Consider the following 17,787-nt stretch of genomic DNA (forward strand, 5'->3'; position numbering starts at 1 on the left):
CACAGTGCTATAAAAAGGCGATGCCTGGTAGCCTGAGAAACCTCCATGTTACAGCATGTCACCGGGGGTTAAGAGTCAGAGAGACTTTCTGATAAAGACATGAACTGCGGCCCAAGGGATGAGGGTTTAACTAAAAGAAAAAGGAAGGGAAAGAGCATCTGGACATGGGAGAACAGCATATGCAAAGGCCCTGAGGCAGGCAAGCCCTTAAAATATCCACAGAGCTGGAAAAAGGGCAGTGAGGTTCTGGGGGCCATGGATGGAAGAGCGGGCTTTGGAACCCAGGTGTCCATCCAGCTTTCCTGTCCATCACGGCCACCCCCACTGCAGGTACATGACGTGTTGCCCCTCCCCTGTCTCAAGCATTGCTCTGTGCATGTGTGAAGCAGTGGAGACCAAGGCAGGAACCTTCCCATGCTGCCATTGTTCCAGAGGCGCTAGGGTTCAGATGTCAGGAGTTTGGGGCGCTTTTCCCTCTACCCCTCCCTGCCACCTTCTTCCCTTTCCTTGTGGCCCGACACTAACCATAGCACAATCTGTGGCAACCCAGAAGTCATAATGATAGTCAACTAGGCCCTGCTCTGTAATCCTTGTGATAGCTTATCATCCCCACTCTACAAAAGGGGAGACTGAGGCGCCGAGAGGTTGAGTATATTGCCCAAGCTTCCACAGCTTTTAAATAACCGAGCTGGGGCTGAGACCCATGGGGTGGGACCTTACCACCTTCCTTTCTGCGGCCAGAGCCCTTTGTCTTGAGGGACAGGAACCATTCTATGGGGGCACTTCCTTTGCCATCCCGCCACCCCACCCCACTGAACCACCCATGTGTCTCCCCTGTCTTTGGAGGTCTGAGCTAACTTCAGGGGGAAAGGCTGAGGACACCCCATCTCCCATGAGCCCACACCAGTGTGATAGATCTCCTGTCTGCCTCTTAGTCATCCATCAACATCTGACAGACCCCAGAGCCATTAGGCTTCTGTTTGGCTTGGCACAGGGACTCCTTGCTATTAATTCAACACACCATCTAGTGTAATTATCTTGGCCTGCTTATCATCCGCCTGTCTCCCACTCACCTCCATCCCCCGATGGCTTCCCCTCTGCTAGGCATGCAGCACAGGGGCCTGGGCCTTATTCACATGCTGAACCTGTGTCCTCACCTCAAAAGGGGATCGCCCCTGCCCCATCCACCCCAGAGGAGCCCCCAGAACCAAATGGAAGGTGTAGACAGGCCTTGTGCTGAATACCTGGCCAACCACATGGGTCACGGTGCCGCATGGGTGGTCCCAAAGTCCACTTGTCCCCTCCCGCGAACCTGCTGGGAATTTCCCGATTTGGTGGTTGGTCCAGTTGACAAGTCGGGGCCCCTCCAGGGAGATCCTGAAGAGATGGGTCCAGCAGATGGAGCCTCACAGGCCCTCGGGATGGTGGCTGAAAGGGACCTCAGGGCCCCAGGGGCTGAGGCACTGCCTGTGGCTCCAGCCAAGTCTAGAAGCCCTGCCTTCTGAGCCCCAGCCCAGTTTGGAGAGCGTGGCAGAGTGGAAACAGCTGGACATTTGCCGTCAGAAGACCCGGGCTCTCGTCCCAGCATCCCCGCTCACTGAGCCTCAGGGCCCCTCTCCATTACCTCGTCTGGGAGGTGGAGCAGACATGAGCGTCTTCTCGGGGGGCCGGTGCGGGTATGAGTTCAGCACATCCTGAAAGCCTGCCTCAGAGCAGGTCTTCAAAGCATGAGGCACATGTCCTCCCCTCTTCCCTCCACACCAGCCTCAGGTCAGCTCCTGAGACAACCAGCTGAACCCTGCATCCTCCTCAAAGAACAGGGGTCCACCCTGAACCCAGGCTTCTTTCTCAACCCTGCAAACCTGACAAGACACCCCAGAAGGAGCCCCAAGACTACTTAGGTTCCTCTGAGGGGTCCAACCTCCTGGGTCCTCTCTTCACCAAAAGCTTCTCCAAAGCGCCCCCCACTGCCAACCATGTACCCCAAAGCCTTTCTGACTCAGTGGGTTTCATGCTGAGGCAGTGCTGGGTGGAAGACAGAATGTGCCGGCAGGGTCTCCTAGTGGCTTTGGACCTCAGCTTCTTGGCCCCATGAGAAGATGGGCACGCGTGAGGCAAGGCAGCCCATAGCAAAGAGAACCACCTGAGGTCTCCATGCACCCCCCTTCATGGCTGGCCCATGAGGGGGCCATGGAGGGACAGAGGAGGGATGGCGTCTGCTCTTCATCATGGCCACGTGTGGGCGCAAGTCACCGAGTCATACCCACTGATGGAGGAGGAAGCTGAGCCGTCCTGGACAGGCCACAACCCTTAAAAGGTCTCGGGCACTGGAGGACCAGGCCGTGGGTGGAGGCCAGCCTTCATGACTCCATGTGTTTGCGCCGGTCCCAGCATGAGCCCCAGCGGGGCCCCCACCTCTGAGCCTGCCCAGCCTCGGTGTGCCCACTGACCCATGTGTGCTTCCTCCCGCAGGGCCTGACGGGTCCCCGAGGACAGCCGGTGGGTACCGCACCCTCACATTCCCCCCACCCCAGGAAGGCTTTGGGGCCCTGTGGCCTTAGCTTCACATTCTGACTCTGCTATTTCTGTCTCTTCACAGGGACCTCAAGGACAAAAAGGAGAAAAGGTAAGCTTGGTGGAGGTTTTCTAGAATTTTCATAGCAGGAAGCAGCTCCCCTAAAGAAGAAAGCGGTCCGGAGTGGTTATGTTCAAATGTTCATGTTTATCCACAGAACCGGGGGCCTTAGGGGGTGGTGCAGTGGATGAGAAAGAAGAGGGAGGGTGCTCTGGAGCTTGTTCCGTGCTTGGGGAGGAGCGGTGGCCAGGAGCTCGGCCTCCCTGGACTCCTTCTCTACCCCAGGTGCTTCCTGATGCGCCGCCATGAGACTCTAAGGTTTTGAGGTATCTGTTTGTAAACCACTGGCCTGGCTCCCTCTCTGGCCTCATACATTCTCCATTTCCTTAAATTTCTGATGGAGACACTGCTGGGCTGGCCTTAAGAGAAAAGTACAGAGACCTGGCACCCCCATCTCGGAGAAGGCATCTCCCAGGGCCCCCAGAGCCCATAGCTCACCTCTGTGTCTGCACTTCCCATCCAGTGGTTCCTGCTCAGGGCTGCTGGGGCAGGGGCGGGGTACCCAGAGGGCCGACCTTTCTGCTATCTCCAGCCAGGCATGGAGCATGGCTCCTGACTGCAGTCATGGCAAGTGGGATAGGACAGCAGAATCCTGCCCTACGTTGCGCGGGGCCATGTCCAAGCAGGCCTTCAGGGTTTCTTCTCTGCTGCCAGCTATGGGTGAGGGAGAGGTTTAGCTCTCCTGCCTCCAGGAGTTACGGCCCCGATCAGCACAGGGCTGGTGAGCAGAGAGGACGTGTGCTCCTGGGGATGTCCCTGAGGCACAATTTCCCCCGAGTGCCTAATGCCCTCTTCTCCTTCCCTCCCTTTCTTCCCCAGGGTCAGTGTGGAGAGTACCCACATCGGGTAAGTGAACCCCTAAAACAGATCCATTACTGGAGCATCACCCCCAGTTCAGCCTCATCCACCTGGGGGCCCCTGAACCCCCAGAGTTTGGAAACTAGAGGCATCCAGGCCCCCCCTGCACTCAGCAGCCAGAGCAGTGGCCATGGGGGCAGGTAGCCCCCAGAAGTGTGCCTGATGGTCCGTAGCGTGCTTGACCGGAGCTGGTCTCCAGTGGGCACGTGTTTGCCTACACGTGTCTCCGTGTGTTTGCCCCTGCAAGGCAGCCTTCAGGACTGTTTGCTTACAAGCCTTCCAACGTGTGCGTGCACCTGAACTCCAGGTTTCTGGCCCGATGTCCCCTCTGCGTGTTGCCTTCTCTGTAAGGCCATGTAGCTTGTGTGAGTCCATGAGTCTGACTCCCTGCCAGGTGTGTGTGTATGTGTGTGTGTGTGTGTGTGAGAGAGAGAGAGAGAGAGAGAGAGTCTGGGTGTGCGTGTCTGGCAGCCTGCCCCGGCTGAATCAGAGGGACTTTTGGGTTAGTCACTGTTGCAGATAACCCAGACCTCAATGGTGGGAGATAGCTGAGGGCCAACTGTGTTGATTCAAGGCTAGAGCCTCTGCTTTGCCTCCCTAGGACTGGAGGAGGTCTTCTCCAAACAGGGTGGGGGTTTCTGAGCTAGGATGGTCTCCCAGTACCCCCTGCCCCGCCCCGCCCAGGCCCCAGCTCCTTCCTTTGCCTTGTTTTGCCCCTGGATGTAGAGCCCAAAGCCTGCAGCAGTCCTGTTAGGAAGCTGCAGACGTGAGCACTGGGAGCCAGGGGTTATTCTTGGGACAGGGAGGGTGAAGATGTGGGCCCCCCGGTGAAAGCCCCAGTGAGCTGGGACCAGAAACACGTCACTCTCAGACCCTAGTGTCTTTGGGTGCCCATCCCTATGCCACGGGCCTCACTGTGCCCAGAAGCATACACACGGTGTGGCCTCCCTGGCTGCTGCCCCTGTCAGGCAAGGAGACCAGGGAAAGAGGAGAGACAAGCACCAGTCAGGCCCAGAGTCACGCGAATCCAGAAGGTCACGGGGAAGTGTCTCACCACCCACACTCTGACCCCTGGGTTTCCCAGGCCAGCGAGAGGCTGCAGGGGTCTTCCCCATAAACAGCTGGGGCAGGGGTTGAAGCCAAAGGAGGGCTGGGCCCCGGGAAGGGGGTACCAGCCGGTAGCTGTGCAGACAGAGCCTGTCGGCAGCCTATGCTCCGGGGCCCTGGGGTTCCGGCTGGCCTGATCCTGGTATAATAACAGAAGGTCAGCTGTGCTGATTTGAAACGATGGGCTCACGGAATTGTTATGCTATCTGAAAGAAAGACAGTGTCCCCAGCACAAAAGACAACACAACGGCAGACATGTTGGCAGTATGTCATCACTGGTCCTTAGTGAATGTAGGGGGAGGTGGGGGCAGCAGGAGGAGGGGGAGGAAGAGAGAGAGAGCAGCAATAGAAGGCTCTAGGAGCACCTCGGCCATGGAGTGCAGCAAAGTTATGGCCCTGGCAGGGGAGGGAATGAATCTGGCAGGGGTGACCGCAGATTTGGGTGCTCAGCTGTTGGGCGGGGCAAAGCAGTGGGCACCCCATGTTGATCCGGAAGAGGGTAGGAAGAGGGCATCTAGGAAGAGGGCCCTATTGGTTTCCCAAAGGGTCTGTAGGAATGGTGGAGGGGTAGGCGTCCTCCAGGCCCACAGGATAACGAGAGATCCAGGCCTGCAGCATCCCAGAGAGGGGAGGGAGGGCAGATGGACCCTGGGGCAGGCGTCAAGCAGGTGATGTCTGTGGGCTCCCGCACTCACGCCCTGGTCGCCCTGTCTCCCACCTCGGTCCTCTCCCGCGCCAGGAGCACCTGAGCAGCACTCTCTCGGCTCTGCGCTCCAACCAGATCATTACCCTGAAGGTTGGTGGATTCTGGAAGGTCTCCGGGCCCCTCTCTGCTGAGAGACTCCCCAGACCACAGCCCAACATTGCACGTCCCCGAGCCCCACAGTGGGAGGTAGCCAGGCTCTCAGGGCAGCCATGGCCCCTAAAGGTGGCAGGGACCTGGAAAGACCATGGGTGGGCTCCCAGTTCTCAGCCCAGGCGGCCCCTGGTCCTTAACACTCATCCCAGGGGCTCTGTGGGAGTTAAAATGCTTTCAGAAACCAGAGGTCAATTATACACCATCTTTGTTTTCACATGGGCTCTAACCATTTCCTAAAGGCTTGGGGCTCTCAGCTGTCATTGGTAGAAAAACTGGAAGCAAGGAGAATTTCCAGAAATGAAAATCACATTAGATAATGCAATTGAACGTGGCCTCTCCCCCAAAAGTGGTTGAACATGCCGGAGACATCCTTGCCTGGCCTTTATTTTCCAAACCCACCGGCCCCAGGGGCAGACCTTGGTAGCATTTAGCTTGTGCCCACACAGGCCACACCCTCGGCCAGCTCAGCCCCCGGGGAGCCCAACTTGGCACTGCCCTTGACCATCCTCCCAGATCTGCTGACGCTAGCCTTTCTTGTTCAACCAGAAGAAGAGCCCAGAGGTTGCCACACACCCCCGCCTAGCTTCGAGTACCAATTTAGCTGGTCCTGTGGCTCTGCCCAGAGCCTCTGTATCTGCCCCCCCCCCCCGCCCCCGCAGCCCAGCAGCCCCCGTCCTCCACCAGGCACAGGCAGGGCCGGCGGTGCAATGGTGGGCTGTGTGTCAGGGGACCACTCTCCCCGTCGGGGGTGCTGATGGCCGATTCCCCAAGGGCCACACTCCTCCTTCCGGGATGGCGTGCCCTCCAAGGACAAGCTCGGAGCTATGCCCCTCAAACCGCGAGAGGGTGCCCTCCACGCCTTCCATCCCCAAGCCTCATGCCTGCTAATCACTCTTCTCTCTTCCTCTCCTCGCCTCCCACTTGGCCACCCTGCCTTCCTGGCGACATTCGGCATCCTTCTGAACACCTGCGATCTCTGGCCTTTGCCCTCTGGCCTTCCAACTCATCTTTCTCCTCAGCTGCTGCCTCTCCTCAATTCAGTGCGTCTGGCTCCGCCCCCAGTCATAAAAAGACGGACCTTCCAGGTAGACACCTTCCCTTTGTCCAGACCATGCGTGGCGTCCCCAGGGGCTGGGCAGGTCTCTGGGCCCCCGAGGGCCAGCTGGGACTGTAGACAAGGGCAGAGCCTCGCTCTGCTTCAGTTCAAGTCAATTAGACAAAACCAGACCCGTGAGTGTCATAGATGTGGAAGTACACAAGCCCAGGACACCCCCCCAACACCACACACCACACGCCACGGCTCCTCGAAACACCCCGCTACAAGAGCCAGCCCTGGGTTCCGGCCCCCGCGCTGCACATCTGACAGGTCTGATTTCCTTTCATTCTCTGGCTCGCTTTGCGACGTGGGCACGATCGTGCTTATTTCAGAGATGAGGAATCAAGGCTTTGGGGACATGAAGGCCGTTGCCTGAGGTCACGCACCCAGGATATAGCAGAGCACCGAGCTTCTCTGACTCTTCTGAGCGGTGGGATTGGGGACAAAAGCCTTAACCTCTCTGGGCCTCTGCTTTTTCACTTGTAAAACGAGGACATGAACGGTTTCTACTGCATAGGGCTGTTCGCAGAGCGCTTATTCCGGGCATTGTTTCAGTGCTGTTCTCAGATTGAGGCCCAGAGGGGTGAATTTGTGCCCAAAGTCACACAAACAGCAAGACGGGCAGAACTGGAAGCTGGGGAACCAAGACTTTAGACCCCACACTCAGGGCTCTGTCAGTTGGACCTATACCCTTTATATTTAGAAAAGGATGGCTTACCACCCGATCCCTTATAACCTGGGTTTGAGGAGTGAGGGCATTTGCAGAGGGAATGTAGCCCACGACCAGGGGTGTCATCGTTATAAGCAACTGCTTCCTTCTTCCTGCCTTACGAACCCAGGAGGCTGCGATAAGACTAGGTTACAAAGAACAGAACACAAGAGAGCTAGGGAGCCAGCATAGGTGTTGGACCTGGATTCTAGGCTGGGCAGCCCAAAGCTGTCCTTATGCCCCCAGCCCTCCTTACACTGTGCAGGAGTTACCCCCAAGGCCGAGGGGATGCTGGAAGGGGCAGGGCTCAGAGATGCTCTCTGAAAGCTGGACAGCAGGGCCCAGAGCCACCATCTGGCCACACTCAAGAGTCAGGAGCCCAGAGTCCAGCAGTTCAGGCATCTGACTGAACAAGGCTGAAAAATCCCTCCAATTAACAGCTAAAAATACAGAGGGACACATGACACGTGTGCTACCCAAGCCCGCATATCCCATTACAAAAGCCAAATCCTCGAGAGCCTTTATGGGCTCCCAGCTCTTACTCCAAGCACGGCCCTTTGGGGGGCCCCCTGGCAGCTCAGAGAAGCACCAACCCCCCCAGTCACCCAACCCTCCCGTGTCAGACCCCATTCCAGAAGAGCTGTCCTTGCTCTCAGACTTGTCGCTCGCCTCAGCCCCCAGCAGCCATCTCCTGGCCTTAGTTGCATTAGGCACCCATCATGCCCACCTTATGGACAGAAAAACTGAGGAGGTGCCCAGAACTCCATCCAGGCCCCTGCACATTATGGCCTCCCTTTTCAAGAGCAAGGCATGGGCTAGCCAGAACTTTCTGTGCCGCTCTGAGCTGGTTTCCAAAGTAGAGAGGGAAGCGTGGGGGCCCGTGCTCGGCCCGCCATAGAGTCTGCCTGGAGAACAGTGCTTTTCTGCCCCCAGCCATCATGGGACGTAAAAAGGTCTGTCCGTTTCCTATCAATAAACCAATATTGATTTTACAGGCTCTGTAAGACACTTAAATATTGAGTCTAACATTTGCCAAAAGAGGAAATTATATGAAATATGATGTACTTAGCAGATGGTGTTGGAGGTCATTTCCAAAGTGCAGAAAGTTGGACAGTGAGCAGGTTTTTTTCTGGGGGCTTATTTGGAATGACTAAGAACAGTCTGGAGTTCTAGGTGTGGGTCCCAGCTCCCCACGGGATTCTCAGCCAGGGAGTTCAACCTCTCTGAGCCTATTTTCTCTTCCGTGCGATGGGCCTCGTGACCCATTTCTACCCCGGGCCTCTCCCCCACAGACACTCTGTGCCTTTGAGTGTCTTCTCAGAGGGTAGAGGGGATGGAGCCCAGGCCCCAGCCTGACCGAGCTGTGTGCCCTCTGCACTAGGACACCCCATCCCAGCGAGGGACCGCAGGTGCTGCTGGAATCTCCCAGTTCTTGCCCTGAGGTTGCTCACCCTGTTCTACTCATCTTTTCCTCCAGCAGGAAACTGCAGCCCCCTGTTCCTGCCCCAGAGGGCTGCAGAGAGCTCACCAAGAAGGCTGGCCAGCCTGCGGTTCTGGCCACCCTTGTTTCCCAGCAGCCCAGCCTGGAGCTTGCACACCTGTCAGGCTCTTCTGCTTTAGTCTGTCTGCAGGGATGGACCCCTTCTCACAGGAGCTGAGCCCAGATGGCCCCTGGAGTGCTCACTTAGAAAACAACACGACAGCTTTGGGCTAGATCTAGGATGACCCCGGTTGGTCCCCAGCCCCAGGAGGTGCATCACATGGACCAGGCTCTCTCCTCCTCCTCCTGAGGGAACACGATGCCACCCCCAGCTCCCTGAGTCTCCAGCCCCTCCTGGACACAGGCACAGTGGGTGACGGGGGCTGGGCTCAGACCAGCTGACTGACGAGTGGGGACAGGACGAAAGAACTCTCCTGAAGACCCACGCAGGCATACGGTGCTTTACAGTGACAAAGTCAACCAAGCTCAGGGTTGCAAACCCAACTGTCCTGTGAGGCTGGGCATGGATGACGGAAGAGACCAAAGCAGGCCGCAGGCAGAAAGGATGGGGGAGGGTGACTGAGGCACCTGGGGAACCCAGGCCACACCTGAAGGGTATGACTGCCCTCGGGAATGTGGGCCTCCTGTGCCAGGGCTCCCGGTGTGACATCAGAAGCCCCCAGTCCAAATGTATACACCACATCTTTTGTCCAACTGTTTAGTGAGCCAAACCAACTTCCATGGCCTCTAACCTAAGGACCCCCTTGGACACTGGGGTTAGAGAATCAGACAGCAGAAACAAAGAACTGCTGCCGTCATTTGATGCCTGGGAGGCCCAGCGTAGCCAGAGGATGTCACCGTCACATGGAGGGAGGGGCTGAGGCAGGCCGGGCTGAGGACCCCCTGAGCTAGATCCGGGCATCTGAGTGGGCCCAGAGCGTGCCCACTATTGGGCAGGGACACCTTGCTCACGCCTCTGTCTCTGCCCCCAGCAGGGCTCTTGCTCCGGGGCTGTTTGTGCAGCCGGTCCTCTCTGGACTCTCCCCACACCCCACTCTTGGGGACCTAATGTCTTGACCATCTCCTTGCTACCACGGGTCCCTGCATGCAGTCGCCACCACAGCCTCACCACCATCACGCCACACCGCCTGCCCACCAGAGCCCACCACGGGCCCTTCACCGGGTGCATGGCACTGGGACGGGAGGCGGTCCCTGGGCCCAGGGCTCTCCCTCTAACTCTTGTTTCCACCAACATCAGGGGGAACAGGGCCAGGCCGGCATCCAAGGCCCACCAGGGCCTCCAGGCCCCCCTGGACCGAGCGGACCCCTGGGGCCCCCAGGACTGCCAGGGCCCATGGGGCCATCAGTAAGTATCTCCTTCCTCTCTCCTTTACCCCCCTCCCAAGATTTGTCCCAAGCATTCTCTGGAAGCATCCAAACCTTACATCGTTGACAAAAACCTAGGTCCCCATCCAATGGGCAGAACACCTTGGCAAGGTCAATGGCTGTGGGGGGCTGGTGCAAAAAGCTGCCCACCCTGACATACTCACCCATCACACTCCGGTTCTGACCCAGCTGCTCGGGCCAGACCCCAATGGCAGTCATTGCCTTCCAGGGAAGGAATCCTCCAGAGGCTGCCCCTTTCACTGTTTTAGATTCCCAGAGGTAGAATTGCTGGGTCGTGCTGTGCCAACAGGTGCCTCCCTTCCTCCAGGCAAGACCACGCTCAGGCAGGAGTAGGTCAAGCCCAGGGTCTACCAAGTCCCCCTTTTCCAAGTGCTAGCCAAGACCCTGCTCTCTTGACCTAGTTGGTACAGCAGAGCAGCTGGGCCGGCACCTGGCCTCCTTGGCAGAGAACAGGTTCTCTTGGTCTTAGAGCCAAGACAAATGTCCTATGTCACTGAAGGGACAGGATTAAGGACAAAGTCTGTCTCATAACGTTTCTTTCATGTGATTGAAAAAGAACCCGGTTATGTTTCTTATGACAAAAGCATCATGCATGCGGTGTGAAAAATTGGGAACACGGACAGAGAAAACGATTTGAATTGTTTATTTTGCCATATCCCGAGTTCACCGTCATTAACATCTCGGAGGGGCCTGGCATGTTTCTCCTTAGACTTGTCTGCCCCTAAACACTTTCCGGGTTGGTCACGTTCTGAGTAATATAACAGTTTGTGCCCCGTTATGTTTTTCATTTAACACCGCAAACCACACCCTTACTTTGGGCTGGAGTCTCCCGTGATCTGGATTTTGGGGCTGCTGGGCTGATTTCCGAGCAGTTAATGAGTTCCCTTCTGTGATATAGATCCTGAATGTAAATGTTTGTGTCCCTCTCTGGTGCTCCCCATATAATAGATGCCCAGCATTGGAATGGCTAGGTTGGCCGTGTCCCTGCCACTGGTCCCCGTCATTCATGGAGCATGGCCGCTTCCCCTGTTGCTGGGCCCCGTGGAGGCTCTAGCTGTCAGTGCTGAGGCTCCGTGGAGGGCCCCTCTGGGCCGGGCAGCAGCTCTGGCCACCCAGGGCACCCAGCTTGGCAGCTCCGCTCAGCGTGAAAGCCTAATTTCCCCCACTCTCCTTGCTGCAGCTTGACCCCCACAGTGGATTTTAAATATTTCTGTGTTTTGGGACCCCGGGAAGGAAGATTAGTCCCAATTCCCTGGGTTTGTAGATGGAAAAACGGGAAACCCGAAAGGAAGTGAAATTTAGGGAGCTAAACCCAACCATGCTGAGAGAACCCCCAAGAAATACTCAAAATCCGCTCCTTTGCTGACCGCTACACCCTGCCCCCAGACATGTGGAGTTCCCACTTGTTGAATGAACCCAAGCCCAGTGGTTTTCTTCGTTAGGTTGTCTGTAAAGAAAAAAACCCAGGAAGCATGTTTTGAAACCCAAGGACACAGACCAGACTTGGCCATCTTGCTTTTCTCCAGCCCATGTGTGCTGCCCAAACCTCGGCCCCAGACCGCAGGGGAGCCAGCCGGCTCTCGCCGCTCCCGCAGGCCCGGGGCCCACACCACCTCCCCACGGCTGAGTGCTGTGGTTACAGCGCCCCGGGCCGAAGGAGACAGAAGCCTCCCCTGAAAGCTGGCAGGGCCAAAGGCAAAACCAAGGCTCTGTTGGGCAAGGTCGGCGCCCCAGGGAGGGGACCCAATTAGGAGGCGGGAGGGCAGGGGCGCAGACCAAACCACACTGTCATTTTAACCGGCTGCCGCTGACCTATTTTCCAGTGGGCGAGCACAGCCGAGATGCCCACGGCGCCCACGTTGGCTCCAAAGGGAGCTGTGAGCCTGTCATCCCCAAGCGCCCTCCGCAGGTTTCTGACACCGTTCCAGGATTCTCAAGCTCTATTCTCTAGCACATCCAGAGCTCAGAACCCCTGGAGCGCTCCTCTGTCCCGAGCCCCCGCAGTGGACATGCTGACATGCCCTGTTCGCCACTAGATTCCATCTCCACTCACCTTGTTCTCACTTCCACAGGGCTTACCCGGGCCTCCTGGACCAAAGGTGAGGGCCCTTCCTGATGCGGTGTGGGTGGGAGCGCTCTCTGCCGGTGGGGGAGGGTAGACGGCCCTGCCAGCTCCCGAGTGCGGAGCTGAGCGTGACCTCCGTGAGCGCTGGGTCCCACCTGGCTCCCTTCACAGTGCCACCCTCCTCTTGGGAACTGCTTGGGTCCCACAGAGCTTGCATTCGTGTGTGCCTGGCCATATCAGGCACTGTGACTGGTACAGAGGCTGCAGTCCCCATCTCCGAGGAGCTGAGTCTGGTTGGAAACTCTAGCTTGAATACTCTAGCTTGTGACAGGCCAGGGCGCTGTCACAACATCCCAATAAGAGAGGCTTTCCTATGGATTCAGAACTAGAAGGGACATACGGGATCGTCGGGCCTCTTAGGCCCGATGGGATGCCAGTGTCCTTTCTGGAAACCCACCACATCAAACCAGCTCTCCCTCTGAAGCGGGGGACCCTAGGGTTCTGGGGACCAGAAGCTGCAAAGCACTGAGCCTGTCCAACCATTTGTATGTGTGGCGGCTGAGAGCCCTTGCTAGGGAAGGGACTGGTCCAGGTTTGGCAGAGAGTCGATGGTGAAATCAAAACCAGAATCTAGGTCTCCTGGCCCCTGCCAGGTGGACCCTTTCCACCATGCATCTGCAGGTGGAGATGTGTTCTGAAGAGAAGAGTCCCTGTTGGTTTCCAAGGACGCAGAGCTCTTATACCAGGGAGGGCTGGAGGACTGGCAGTCATTGAGAAGACAAGAAACAGCAATGTGAGGGTAAGAGTGAAGCCAGAATGGAGCATCTGGGGAAATCCCACTGATGGTTTTCTCTTTGTTCCCCCAGGGAGACCCAGGAGTCCAGGGCTACCACGGCCGGAAGGTAAGGAGGAAGGAGGGGGAAGGACCCTTGCCTTCCATGGTAACCCACGTTGGGCTCCACCATAGCGTCCACAAGGGCAGGACTTGGTCTTGTTCACGCATGTTTGCACACGCGCTTGCCTGGGGTGAACCTCACCTTCGTGAGGTGGGCTGGACAGGAGTTCGTGTCTCCAGTTGTGGGAGAGGAGGGGAGGCTCAGAGGGGCAGGGCCTCAGGCCATCAGTGGCCTGGCCCGATCTCAGACCCCGGTGGGACTCCTACCACCAACCTGCATCCCTGTGTCTCCACCAAGGCAGGCCAGGTGGCAGATGACCAGGGCCCACTCTGCACAGAGCTCCACACTGAGGCTGGTGGGGCTCTGGGGCTGAGGGTCCCAGCCCTGCTTTCTGGAAACTCCCGGTCTAGAGAGACAGAAGGACTCCTGTACAAATAACGCAGCGAAGGCAGATTGTGCTAATCGATCATCACAAAGCATTGTGTGAATATGGGTGGGCAGGCGAGTACAGAGGTCAGGTCCAGGTTGGGAGGAGTCTGGGAAGTCTTCTGGGAGAAGACAGCCTGCGAGCTCCATCCTGGTGCCTGGGTGGGTGTATGTTACAGAAACCATCCCAAACGTCCCGGCTTCACAGGATGTTTTCTCTCTCATTCTGGGTCTGTGGGCGTACATCTGGGAGCTCTGCCACTGTCCTCTGGGCTCACTCATTCAGTTGCACTGGATGATGGAAGGAGGGGCCAGCCGGGCCAAGCAGTCTAATCCGCATGTTGGGTGGCTGGTGCGGGCCATTGTCTGGGGGGGCTGTTCTCCCCGCCAACACCCTCTCGGCCCCCAGTAGGCTACACAGATTGTCTTCCGGCGTAGTAGGCCCAGGGCAGTGTTCAAACCTGCCAAGTCTGAGTACACGAGAGCTTCCCCAAAGCATCTACAGACATCACACTTTCTGGGGTCCTGCAAGTCACATAGCCAAGTCGTGCGGCGATGGTGCGGTGAGGGAGAGGGATAGCAAAGCATTTGTGGCCATTTTTAACCCACCTCTGTGGTCCTTCAACCACCAAATCTGAAGGCACATGGCATTTTAGACAGGAAACAATTTGAACAAAAGCCCAGAGGTGGTCATTACATTAACAATAATAAAAATAATCTTAGCCAGAGTCACCACTTACTAAATGCCTACCATGGGCCCAGGCTGTCCTACCCTGGGACCGCCCTGTGAGGCTGCTACTCTTCTCCCATCTAACAAACGAGGCACCAGAGGCTTGCCCAAAGGTTCCTGCCTCGCCAGGGGCAGAGCAGCAACTCAAGCCCAGGCGTGGGTCCTTCCCGGGGGCACCATCCGCAGGGAGCCCCCCACACAGCACTCCGGACCCTGGACCCGGGCTCCAGGAGAAGACAGGAGGACAAAGAAGTGAGGGGTGTGGATTTGGGAAAGGGATGGATTGCACGCGAGAGCACATTTCTCGCACTCTGTAATCGGGCAGCTGCCCTCACCTCATTGGTTTATGGGTGCTTGGGGGTCGGGGGAGGGATGAAATGGCAAAACCTGGGGACCGTTCATTAGCCCTACATACACTGAGAAGTTTGTATTGTGTCAGGAAGTGGAAACGAAAGCCTCTGCGGTTGCTTCCATCCACACACACAGACTCTCAAGGTTTGCTGCCTCCTGGTGCAGGCAGAGGTCCCCCCAGGGTCAGGGGGATGCCAGTGGCTGGCGGTCATCTGCATTTGCGGGCCAACTGGAATCTGGTTCATCTGGAAAGGAGCTGGGTTGGGGGGGTGTCTACTGTCCTGAAGATAGAGAGGCCTGAATTTAAGGTTGTGGTGTCAGGTGACTCGCACAGGCTACAGGTGCCCGTCCCACAGTCCCGGCCCCACTGGGGCCTCGGGTGTCTTGAGTCAATGACCACTATCTCCAGGCAGAAGTTTGCTTCCCGTCAGAGCTCTGAGATAAAGAGGCGAATGCCCAGGGCCAAGTGCGGCGATATTTGTCCTCTCTGGTTCAGCCCAACTTTACTCAGTCCCCATCCCACCTGGTCCTTTCCATGGCCCGTTAGAGCTCATCACCCCCCCTGCCCCCACGCCCAGTGTCGATGAGAAGTTGCTGCTCTAGCCACGGTGGTACAGCTGCTAAGGGGTCATGCTGGAACTGGAAGCCAGGTCTCACACAGCCAAGCCCAGAGGCTAGTCTTGTTCAGGCACAGAAGTGAGTGCCTCCGCAGAGGGTCTCAGCTAGGCTGAGCTAACTGTGCAGCAACCCTCCTCCCTGTGCCTTCACCGGAGCACGGAGGCTTATCTCCCGAGCTCCTTCTTTGTCCGTCGGTTTTCTCTTTTTCTCTCTCCTCCTCTCTCGGCTTAGAATGGGGCATGGAGGTGTGGGGAGACAGCTGGCTCCTGGGAATATGAGTTTGCCCTCACCCCACCATTCAGGGAGGAAGGAATGAGTGCTGGGAGTGGGGGGCAGGTATTGCCTAGCTGGACAGAAGCATGGAACCACCCCTGTGGGGTATAAGGGGAACCCATGGGGGAAGGGAAGGACACTCCGCACCTGCTTCATTGCCCTGTCCTGGAGACTCAGTCCGCTTGCAGGTATCCCTTTCTTTCAGCAAAGGTAGACTTTAACTCTTAGCAAAGATGTTTCCTGGCCTGTGGAGTTTGCTAATGAGAGTTCCACCCATCATCATGGCTGCTGCTACTGTCGCTGCCCCCAGGGCAGCTGGACAGCGCAGCATCCTCCCAAAGGCCAGCCAGGCCAGCAGGGCAGGCTTCCTTTCTAGCTCCTTCGGATCAAAGGCCAGTGGGGCCAGCAGACCCTGAGCTGCCCCCAGCTCTGCTTGGGACCAGCCCTTCCACCCAAATACCCAAGGGGGGGCTGCTCACTCACCCACGTGGTACCAATGTGATCCGAATTAATGACCGCTCATCTACTTGAAGTAAGTTGTAAGACACAAAGTGTGTTTCAAACATTACTCCTTGGCTCTCTTTCAAGGGGAATGGTGGGTATGTCAGACTGTATGTGGGTCACAAAACCTGCTGGGAGCTTATGTATAAGGGTGTTGGTGCTGGTCCGGCTGACTCTGACTACCCTACTGGGCTTTCTCGCCTCTCCTCAATCCATCTGCAAAAGGCCTGATCATTCCACTCTGCCGCGCAGAGCAAGGGGCTACATGGGTGGACACGTGTTTGCAGAACGACAGCTAGCATTGTTACAACTGCCTCACTGGCCTTTTGGACAGGCCAGCTGTGGGCGTGCCACTGGCCCCACATCATATTACTGAATCCTTAGAACAACCTGGAGAGGAAGGCTTTATTTTTGGTCCTGTTTCACAGATGAGCAAACTGAGGCCCACAGAGGTCTGGAAGGTCCACAGCCAGGAAGTAGTAAAACCAGTTGCGTCTTATCCCAAATCCTTGCCCCGAATGACTTTACTACGTGGGCCTTCTGAGCCAGAAAAGGGAGCAGGCGTCGCAATTTCCACTTTCCCGTAGGGTCTCCTCTCCTAGAAGGAAAGAAGGTGGGAGCTGGGCTGATCTCTTTCCTGAGGGAAAAGGCTAGGGCTGGATTCAGGCTTTTCTCTGAGCTTCCTAGGCTCTCTGTGAGCCAACCTTGGGGTCCTTGATGCGTTTCAGTCAAAGAACCCAGGAAGTGGAGTGTCGGGCATGGGCACTGATCCCCCAGATGATTTCCATAAGGACTTAGCAAGGTCCTGAGACTCCCATTAAAGGCAGGAAAAGGCAGCTTGTCTCAGCTTGTCCCCCAGCACTGGACCCCTCTTGCTCTCAGAGGGCCTGAGGAACCCCAGGCCTCACACGGCATTCGTGCGCAGCAGAGCGCTCCAGGCGAAGGACTCCGTAGATGGCCGGGTCTCCTAGGATGGGGACAGCACTTTCTTTCACAACCATGAAATCCCCCTGGGGACATCCAGACCATTTAAAATAAAGCCGACCAGAGATCTGAGGCATGGGCCTCAGAAATGAGGCCTCTCGGGGGCTGAGAGTCTCAACCCGCCGGCCTCCAGCCCCCAGCTTGTGCTCTCTGGGCCCTGTTTCTCCCACACTCCAAAACCCACAGATTAATTAGAGCTGACTTTTCTTTTTGGAGCTAACTACAAAATCAACCGATCTCAAATCGAGATTACAAACCAGCTGCCCTTCCAAAGCCCTGGCCTTCGATGGGGCGCCTGACCCCGGTAATTCCCCAGATTACTTCCTGCCGGTCCTAATTACCAGAGGAGCTGGCATCTCCCCCGTCCCAGTCCTCTCCTGTCTGGAGCTGGCCAGGGCGGCGAAGAAGGAAATGAGCTGCCTTTTCCTGGAAGGGAGGCCTAGGAACCCTTTAGGGCAGAAAGAGACATGAGCCCGCCTCACGGGCCTTCCCAGCTCAGGAAAGGGCCCTGGTCCAGGCCCAGGCCTGAGCCCCCTGCTGGCCTCCCCCCACAACCCCCAACAGCCCTCACACAGGCCTTCCTCCTCCCTACAGAGAACAAAGGGTCTGTGTGTGAAGCGGCTTCATCCCGGCCCTCCCCAGGGCGCTGGGCTACTAGGGAGACTCACCGGAGCGAGGTCCATTCATCTCCCTGCACTCCTCCAGCCTGGCCTCTGCGTGGCTGGGGAGCTGACCTTGAAGCCCCCCACCTCCCTCCAGACTGTGTCGTCTTGCCAAGTCCCTGCCCTGCTT

At 57.2% G+C, this 17,787-nt stretch overlaps 1 protein-coding gene across 8 annotated transcripts in view; it reads left to right on the plus strand.

Moving 5' to 3' along the window:
• COL13A1 (collagen type XIII alpha 1 chain) overlaps positions 1-17,787 on the plus strand; it is a 78,906-nt gene that overhangs the window by 17,571 nt on the left and 43,548 nt on the right. For all 8 annotated transcript variants that reach the window (XM_059397620.1, XM_059397621.1, XM_059397622.1 and 5 more), the window contains 7 exons: positions 2,473-2,499; positions 2,600-2,626; positions 3,455-3,481; positions 6,479-6,544; positions 10,003-10,110; positions 12,224-12,250; positions 13,083-13,118. In XM_059397620.1, the coding sequence (XP_059253603.1) occupies positions 2,473-2,499; positions 2,600-2,626; positions 3,455-3,481; positions 6,479-6,544; positions 10,003-10,110; positions 12,224-12,250; positions 13,083-13,118 (318 nt within the window). The remainder of the gene's footprint in view (positions 1-2,472; positions 2,500-2,599; positions 2,627-3,454; positions 3,482-6,478; positions 6,545-10,002; positions 10,111-12,223; positions 12,251-13,082; positions 13,119-17,787) is intronic.

This window comes from Mustela nigripes, chromosome 4, assembly GCF_022355385.1.
Source record: "Mustela nigripes isolate SB6536 chromosome 4, MUSNIG.SB6536, whole genome shotgun sequence".
Classification (NCBI taxonomy): Eukaryota; Metazoa; Chordata; class Mammalia; order Carnivora; family Mustelidae; genus Mustela; species Mustela nigripes.